Raw genomic sequence first — 9,561 nt, 5'->3', positions numbered from 1 at the left:
CCAGGTTTTGTGTAGAAGATGTTCCATATATCACAAGTGTGGCCTTCTCGTTCTCCAACAGAAGGTCCGCGAAGGATTTTCTTTTGTTGAATTTGCAATGCACAAAATAAAGGATCAATTTCGACATATGATCACTATAATGTTTGTAAAAAATCAAACTGGCCTTTGCCATCTAAATACATGGACAATAGGACCACTAAAAATGCCCATTTCTGTTAATCCATGAACACCATCCAGGTATGTAGACATATGGATCCATACATTTCCATCCGTAAAGAATCAATAGAAGGAGAATATGATACGTTCAGAAATCTTTGTCACCGAACCATTTTGTATTGTGGTTTTGAAAAGTGCTGGAGCACCCATTTGCGGCAGCTACCTGGCTCCGGCAGCATCACAGCCTTTACCACTTCCAGGGCAGGCGCGGAAGGGACTGCAGGAGGTGTCTTGAGCGAAATTCTGCCACAGGCTTACCTTGACGCTCCCTCGTCAAGGCTGAGCTTGCTCAGTCATATGAGGTGCCTTTGTATTTCTGTCCTCCTGATCTTTTGTACAGTTTGAAATTATAGTATGGAATAAGTGTTTGTTGCTAGAGAGAGCAGTAGTTAGGGGTTTTGGTATTCAGCAGGTCATATTAGGGATAACAGAAAACAGACCACCGTTCCTGCTTGTTGCAACAATCTTGTCTCAAATGTCCATGTTAATTTAGTTATGGCAATAAGCCAATAACAATCAAATGGAAAAAAAAACAACAGGACTGCATTGGTGGTATTGTTACTCCATTGGTGGTGTCAGTGTTACCATACTCATAATATTACGCATTATTATGTTTGGTTACAGTCCATTTGTATGATTAGACCTGTGAGACTGACGGTGTGGCTGCTGTGCAAACATGACGTACTGAGCAGCATGTAGACGGCGAGCAACATCTGATTGTGTGAAATAGACCCCAAAACGGTGAATCATACTAGAGTAGCAAGATCCCTAGACCAAAACCTACAGGGACACCAAGTGCTAAGCCTATGCCGATCCCAGATGGAGAGACGACAGGCACATGCCCATCAGGAATATCTTGAGGCTCAGGACCACCACCTCCATTGTCAACCTGGCTACAGGGATTCAAGGGGATGCCACAGACACCAGAGTTGTTTTCAAAGTCAGATGCAGGGAACGTCATGAGCTGCCCCGATGTCGGGATCTCTCCAGTCAGGTTGTTATTAGAGACATCAAAGGCTGCAAGAAAGTGCAGACCACCAAGGCCCGGCGGAATGATACCACTGAGTTGATTGTGTGAGAGATCAAGTAGAGCGATCCCTTCCAGTCCCGTGAACGCGCCTGGAATTTCACCAGTAAGGTCATTATGTCCCAAGTTAAGCACGTCAAGGTATGCCATCTTCCCCAAGCTTGCCGGAACCTTTCCTGTAAGGCTGTTGTATGACAGATCAAGGAAGATCATGCTTCCATTATTATTGAAGGTGTAGAATACAGTCCCAGTGTATATCCCCGTGGGGGCACATGAGCGTACAGCCGGCAACTGGGCCAGTCGCTCTGGACGGATGCCAAAGAACTCAAACAACACTCCAGCACCGGGGCAGATGTTGCCAGCCTCACTCCTAAGGAATGCGATTCGCCTGCCGGAAACAACACCTCCAGTGGTGAGCCCCGCCTGTGCCGCTAACTGTGGTGGTATTGTGCCCGAGAAGTTGTTGTTGCTGAGATCAAGCCAGACGAGGCTGCTGCAGCTACCAAACTCTGCTGGCACCGGGCCAGACAGTGAATTCTTGTGCAGCTGTAGAATGGCAAGCTTCTGGAGGTTGCCAAATCCTGAGGGCACGCTCCCAGTGAGATGGTTGCCAGCAAGTGACACCCATATGAGATTCACACATCTGCTAATGGAAGGAGGAACGCCTCCAGTTAAGTTGTTGAAACTTATCACCAATGTCTCCAGTGTCGTGCTCCTGGAGCATAGCATGTCCGGTATTTCACCGGAGAGATTATTTGCCCACATGACCAGATGAACAAGCTTTGGAAGCAATAACACTTCAGCTGGAATCTGACCAATCAATAGGTTGAAGCTGAGGTCTAGAGAATCTAGATTGCTGCAGTTGGCAAGTGACGGCGGCACGGTTCCAATGAGGTCATTGTTTGGGAGGAGCAGCTCTCGCAGTGATGGCAATGATGAACACAAGTTTGGCATCATCTCTCCATCGAGCTCATTAGATCCAAGATCGATAACTTCAAGCAAAGGGCACTCAGCTGCAAGTGTGGGCAGCGGATTTGTCCCTGTGATGTTGTTGAATGGCAGCCGCAACACACGCAGAGACGAGATTTTGCTGATCACAGTAACCACAAAGTCACCAGACAGTTGATTGCTGCTGAGATCGAGCACCTCAAGCGATCTGCATCTTGAGAAACTTGCAGGCAAACCGCCAATCAGCTGGTTGCTTGATAAGTCTAGTTCAACCAGCGTCCTGCACAAGGGGCTCAGTTCATCCGGAATTTCTCCAATAAAGTTGTTCCCAGCTAGTGCAAGTTTCTTCAATTGTTGGAAGCCTCCCAAGAACACTGGCATTGGGCCAGAAAGAAGCATGTTCCCCGACATGTCAAGTGTCTCCAAGCGGCGGCAGTTGGCAAGACTCGGTGGCAACCCCATGCCACTCAGTCTATTGTATGACCAATCGAGCACTTTGAGGTTTGTGCAATCACCAAAAACATACCTGGAGATGTCCCCAGAGAAGTTATTTCCAGCAATGCTCAAGTGTGTCAAATTGGCCGGCGCCATGGTTACAAGCCCAGCCGGTAGGGTGCCGGACATGAGGTTCCCTGATATATCAAGAACAGAAACTTGGCTGCACCTTGCAAACCCCGTAATGCCTCCGGTGAACTGGTTGGCCGAGAAGTTGAGGTACCGAATGCCATGGCAGGCGGTCAGGGAGTAGTTCAGCAAGCCGACATCTGACACCTTGTTCCTGGACATGTCCAGTGTCCGCAGAGACGGAGGGAACAGAAAGCCCCCGCCGGTTAGGTTGTTCCTTGACAAGTTCAGGGACTGCAGGTTGCTGCAGGATGCCAAGAACGCCCAGGGCAGGTTGCCCTTCAAGGCGTTCGAGGACAGGTCGACCTTCACAAGAGCGCATGGCGGCGTGGTCCGCCGCAGCATGGCACGGTGGGAGAGGTTGCCGTGGAAGGCGTTGCCGCGGAGGTCAAGGCTATGGAGCACGGGAGCGCGAGCAGCGCGTCGAGGTGGAGCCGACCGGCGAGGGACATGCCGCTGAGGTTGAGCTTGTGGAGGCGGCCGTCGTCGGTGCACGAGACGCCCGCCCACGCGCACGGTGAGCCGGAGGTGTCGTTGCGCCAGCCCGCGAGAGCACCTTGTGGGTCGGCGGACACCGACGCACGCTTGAAGGAGAGTAGTGCCGCGGCCTCGTCCTCGGCGCCAGCAACGGCACGCACCAGGTGGAGCAGCAACAGGAGGGCGGGCACGGCAAGATTAGTAGTGGCCATGGCCGGGAGCTGTATGCTTTTTTTTGTAGCGTATGAAACTACTTATATCGATGCGTAAATTGCTTTATTTGCCGCCTCCACCTCAGAAAAGAGTACTTGATGGTTTAACCGTGTGGAAGGATAATGACAATTGACCATTGGACGTCTGGTTGAATCAGCAAATTTTACCGTTTCTATTGGGGTTCCAGAAATTCTTTTTACCGTTTCGTCCAATTCCACATTTCCACTCCACCGAGAATGATCAGAACACGCTCTTCCTTTCCAAGTTCCTATCGAGAAAATAGCTTTTGATTCCACTGATTGCATGACATGCCACCTATGTGGCTTCTAGTGTTTTATGATGGCTTTTTTTGTTAAGAGATACAGATGCAGATGGCAAATGCTTTGCTATTGACAAACATATCATCTTCCATTAAAAGAATAATTAGCTAAAAATATATGCACTCGTACTAAATCAACTACTCGAGAGCCTGAGTGAACAGGTTCGAGTATAAACAACTATATATGCTTAGTTAGCCTTCATGGTTGTATACGAAATAAAGCAGTTTCAACGGGGGCACCGCGGTCAATACCAAACAGAGCTGTTTGCACTTACGAAAATGCTATGAGTACGATCCTTGTGTCACAATTTTCTAATCACATGTCTGATGGACTCTTTGGTCGCCCTTGGTGGTGGATTTTGAGGTCACGGACTCACGACCATGATTAGCACCTGTCAGTCGTGGTCTCGTGGACTTCTCTACCCCTCTTAAATTTAATTACCAACACCAAGATGCTGGTTTGCAACATTGCACAGTTGCCTGAGATGATTCCAACCCAAACTCTCCTTCAGGCTAAGCCCACAAAATTAGCAAGCAAGCAATCTAAAAACAAAACCTCACAGTCAGATGTTGCGTGCCATGATCTCTCAGCCAAGGATTTTGTGGAAAGTTAATCGTCCAGTGCCTAGGCCTCGTAAAGGGCTGTAAAAATCAAAGGGCCAAACAGATCGGGCCTTACAAGCTGATACAGGCTGAGCCTTAAAAGGCCTTCCCGAAGAATGGGTAGGATCAGATCAGGCCATGTCCCAACGTGGCCCATAATCGATCCTTGGTCAATTGCAAGGTTGAGCCCGTGGATTGCAAGAAAGGATTCTCCTCCACTAGTTGCTTTTTCACGGCCTCTCCAGGCTCGTGTGGCGGCGCAAGAACTCGGCGAACTCATCTGGCGGTGCAGGCGGCTCCCTTCTCGCCCTCCGATCTTGCCTCTCCAAGCTCCGGAGGATCCGGCCGGGGTGGGTGGGGGCCGTGCGGCAATCCGGGCAGGATTTCCCTGCTTTGCCTGGTATTTGCGATCCAATTTGGCTCCTTTCCTCCCCTAGTATTTGTGATGCGGCGTAGGCAGCGGCGATGGGGTATTTGCGATGCAGCATAGGCAGTGGACTTGCAAAACAATTTCTTTTGCAGGGTGTGTGTGTTTGGATTGGGCGGGGCTGAGATTGTTTTACGATTTTCTGGATCGATTTTGAACCAACCGTTCTAGGTTGGATTTGAATACACTCCAAATTAATTGGAGGTTGGCATAAAGTGTACCTGATGGAACTCATTTGTAGCGATAGATCAATTGCATTGGGTTGGGTGCCTGCTTTCGACAGGCAACAACCCTTAAATATTCTGGTGATATATTCTCCATGTCGCAATATGCCTAGTAAAAAAGTGATGACAATCTGAATGTTATGTTTAGTAGTTATAATTTTTTATGCAACAATTGTGATTCCTTTTGTTATCTTATACTGAAATTGCATTAGTGTCATCTAGGTGATATGGATCTAGGACAAGAAGTTGTGGTTGAGGTCGACAACTGTGATAGTCTGGTAACTGACCAGTCAAGTCGATCATTCAGGAAGAGAGCCCTTCATGATTTTTTGCATCAGTTTAGTGAGGCAACCAAACCATTCTCCGTAGACAGGCATCCTACAACCCACCTTTTCTTGAATATGTTGCTAGCAATCCGAGATGTTTTGCTTGATGAGGTGTGGATTTCAAATAGCTAATGCCATGCAAACAAAGTTTGAAAAGCACTGTACAAAGCCTAATTTTGCTCTTCTAATAGCTGTTGTTCTTGATCCAAGTATGAAAACTAACTTCATCAAGTTCTATTTCTATACCATTAGTGAAAATGTTGAGGTTAAAATGAGGGAGTTAAATCGGTATTTGAAGAAATATTACATAGAGTATGAAAAGATTGTCAGGAGCAACAGTGTGCTTGTGTTCAATATATCAAATGATGAGCAAAGCGTAAGTGAGTCCGACGAGTCTGGTAGCACTTCTTTAGGACAAGTTTCTGGTAAAAGGTGGGTAGAGCTTGCATTCGCTCAGTTTGCATCACAAAGCTTCGAGGCCCGTCAAGAATGGTCAGAGCTGGATATTCACCTGGAGAACCCTAGATTCCTTGTGAGGTCAGATAAGCACTTCAATGTTCTTGCATGGGGGAAGAAGAATTATGATGCTTATCCAATCTTGTCCTTGATGGCTAGAGACTTTCTTTCTATTCCTATTAGCATAGTATCCTCAGAATCAGCCTTTAGCGTAGCTGGAAGGATTCTTGGGAAAAATAGGACATCTCTCTCACCTGAAATGCTTGAAGCATTGATCTGTGTAAAACATTAGCTAATCGGGTTTGATGAAGAAGAAGAAGGTGAACCAATGACCGGTCATAGAATGTTTGATTCAAACGAGGAAGATGAAGATGATGATAAAGGTAAATGGGTCTTACACTTAGCTTATTGTATTTAGCTTATTGTATTTCAGTTTAATCAATTTACATAACATTAGCATGGATTGTGATAAAGTTTCTTCTTATACCAATCTTTTATCTTGCTTGAAAATTTGGCATATTTTGCTGTGATTTAGTCACAGTTTCTCAATTTGTAGTTTGTCTGACGTTACAAGTCTTAGTGATTGTAGTTTTTCTTCTGATCAAGAACAGGATCAGCATCCAACATGTCAAATAGTATAGCAGCTTTGCTCTATAATTTTTGAAACTTCTTTCTTAGGCCTGCAATATTTATTGTACCAGTTGACAGGATAGATTAGCATGGGTGTTGTGGTGAAATTCAATCTTCTATCTTCTTCCACTACACCAGATTGGAGTCCCATCTATCACTAATCAGTCCATGGACTCATTTCTACTACACAATGTGCTTCGCAGGCCAGGCCTCAAGGGACTACAGATTGGTTACCTTTTTGGTTGGCTAAATGAGAGCATGTTGCGATGCAGAAATGTCTTTCTTATTCCCTAAATTCCTGCTGCCCTCACCATCTCTCTTCCAGAAACCTAAAAGGATTTCCTGTGCAGCCCCGACGGCTTTGCTATTTTATGTGCTGGAATTGGACAAATGTTTCTGATTGTCTTGTGCACTCCTTGATCTAGATGCATCCATTCATGCATGCTTGACAGTGTCTTTGTTCTGTCTGACTGTTTTTATACTTGATGTCCTAAAGCTATCTTATTTTACAACATAGTTTCTTGCTACTTTTTTATCCTGACTAACTGGTATATGCATTATTTACCTCTATGAACCAGTTGCTATTCCGGACAAGGATGATGCAGTTTCTATTTCTATAGTGACTTAGAGTGGTTGATCTGAGTGGTCCTGCTATCAATAGCATGAAAAAGTTTTTGGAGTGGTCTACCACTTATTTGTGATCTGTGTGGTGATTTGGTGATCTGTGTAGCAAAGAGGATTTGGCCAGTAGACGTGGACTCATGCAGTGTGCCTGTCTGTTCCTTTACCTTTGCATGCTCTGACCTGTGATCTGTTCAGAGTAGATTTGGCCAGCAACTCTGGCCTATGATTTGCATGCGAGAAGACAGAGATACAGAGAAGCCCATGGATACTAATTAGAGCCTCTTTGCTTGCTTGTTTGTACTAATTAGAGCCCACAGATCGTTATGCTTCAGTGCAAATCCTATTGGCCCATGGGCAAATATAGGATCATGGCTAGATCAATGTGCAATTTCTTAAAGGATCGAATTGGATCAAGCACTAGTAATACATATAAGGGTTGGATAAGGTTGGGCTAACTATTTTGATTAGAGGGTTGAAGCAGGGTTGGGGCCGGATTTCGATCCATTACCAGGCCTACCAGTGCCTCACCATCTGCAGCCTACTATTTGACTCCACTAGGCAATGAAGAACCATGTATGATGGATCCTTGGGCCTTTGGGGTGTCTGTAACACACTGATGGAAACCTAGTGACGGTATCCTGTTCCCAACAAAAGATTCATATTGAATTTGCAATTGGAACAACCATAATTAAGGATTAAAGTTTGACATACATCACTGAACATTTCAACAACAATGAGACCACCATCTGTACATCATCGTCCTTGTCGGCCTTCCCTTTTAGCAACAATGAGTCAAATTTGTCGTGCTCAGGGTCCTCCTTGTCCGCTCAGATCTGTTCAATGATCCACATGGCTTGGATGTCCTTCTGAAGTCAATGTACATCCGATGATCATATAGGCCGTCTTGGAAACAAACGATGACGTTGCACTCCATTATGTATGTAATGGTCGCCTTTGCTTCAAAGAAGCGGCGTATGTAGCTGCGCAAATCGTTGGTCTTCTCCCTGCATTGGGCTAGATCTACGCAGTTACTGGGACGTTGTAGGGTGCCACAAAGTTGCAAGTGAACATCTTCTTCAAGTCTTCCCATGTATTGATGGAGGATTTAGGGAGTGATTCTAGTCAGGTGAGTGGTGCTGCCTCCATGATGATGGGAAAGTAAATGACCTTGGTATCGTTGGTTCCTCCGGCTAGTCCAATAGCCATGTAATAGCACTTAAGCCATTGATGTGAGTCTCTCTTGACGTCATACTTGTTGATTCTCGATGGTTTGAACTTCTCAGGGTAGCCCATCCTTCTAACATGTTGGGAAAAAACGGGGAAGCCATCAGAGTTGTCCAGCGGGTGATCGAGCTATTCTTGGTCCCGTTCGCATTGTCAGCTAGTTATTATTAAGCAAGCATCACGATTGGATTTAATGTGTTGACGGAGGTCTCCGATAGGGCGGTTAGGGTTAGGTGGAGCGCCGTGGTGGCCACGGACGCCCGGGGCTCCACCCCAATTTCCTGTGTCGTTGTCCCTTAGGGCTTCTCGTGCGCCTTTTAATCATCTACGGTGGCTGATGCCATGCTGGTTTTGGAAGTGGTGCAGTGATGGTATCGGACTTATCTGGTCGAGTTGTTTATATGCTTTTTGGGTGAATTTCATCAGCTCTTTGGTTTCTTATGTCTGTGGCACGGTGCCTAGGATGAAGACGATTGATGGAGACAAATAAACCCAATATTCATGGAGATGCTGTGACATGAAGCTCCAAATAAATATGCAAGGAAGTCTAATGGTCTAAATATTTATTTGACTAAATAAGAAGTTTAAGAGCCATCTGTTAGTGTGTTCAGTTTTATCTAGCACTTCATCTTCTAGTTTATTTGGCCTACGTGGTCTATATATGTAAAGGACTCTTAGATTTTTGGGGTAGAATCTATGATCAAGTTAACCACTATTGTTGGTGAATACTAGAAGGAATTCGTGAGTTACAATTCCATCTAGATTTTTATCTTACTCATGTGCCTCATGTATTGATCGTCTGGTTTGTTCTAACCATTGCATCAGTTGGTACCAGAGCCAGGTTCGAGTCAATGGTGGGTGGATGAAAGAATCGTGGCCGTGCACACCAGTGGAATACTTCTGCTCAGGATGATGCCGCTGAAGAGGAGTCTTTTGATGAGGCTCCCAATCGCCATCGGTTCCTGGACGACATCGACGCCAAATTGAAAGCTCAAAATCAAGAGTTGAGACGTCCAGCGCATCCTATAGTGGCCCAGATGGCGTCCCTGCAAACTCCCATGACCCTTCGTGCGGACTCTATGTGGCGGACGGGTGTACAGATAGATCATAGCAGAGGCTCGGCAATAAGACCGCGTCTCCAGGGAATTGTAGGTCTCCCACTCCCTCTAGTCTGTACTAACCCGCCGTGCATCACTTCCTCATGCATTCGCCCCACGAACTCA

At 46.0% G+C, this 9,561-nt stretch overlaps 1 protein-coding gene across 1 annotated transcript; it reads right to left on the bottom strand.

The window, feature by feature from the left end:
• Window positions 1-967: 967 nt before the first annotated feature.
• LOC101757760 (brassinosteroid LRR receptor kinase BRL3-like) lies at window positions 968-3,504 on the bottom strand. Its single transcript, XM_022827742.1, has 2 exons — window positions 3,221-3,504; window positions 968-3,059 (listed from the first exon to the last, which is right to left on the bottom strand). The coding sequence occupies exons 1-2, from the start codon at window positions 3,502-3,504 to the stop codon at window positions 968-970; spliced, it is 2,376 nt and encodes a 791-aa protein (XP_022683477.1).
• Between the last annotated feature and the right edge of the window lie 6,057 nt (window positions 3,505-9,561).

Source organism: Setaria italica, chromosome VI (genome assembly GCF_000263155.2).
Source record: "Setaria italica strain Yugu1 chromosome VI, Setaria_italica_v2.0, whole genome shotgun sequence".
Taxonomy (NCBI): Eukaryota; Viridiplantae; Streptophyta; class Magnoliopsida; order Poales; family Poaceae; genus Setaria; species Setaria italica.
This window is presented reverse-complemented; position numbering and strand designations above follow the sequence as displayed.

Excerpts from the sequence above, each read along its gene's own strand:
- LOC101757760 (XM_022827742.1), bottom strand. The coding sequence starts at position 3,504 with ATGGCCACTACTAATCTTGCCGTGCCCGCCCTCCTGTTGCTGCTCCAC. Across the intron at positions 3,060-3,220 it reads GACGCGCTGCTCGCGCTCCC|CAACCTGCAGTCCCTGAACT; the intron begins GTGCTCCATAGC and ends GGCATCCTGCAG.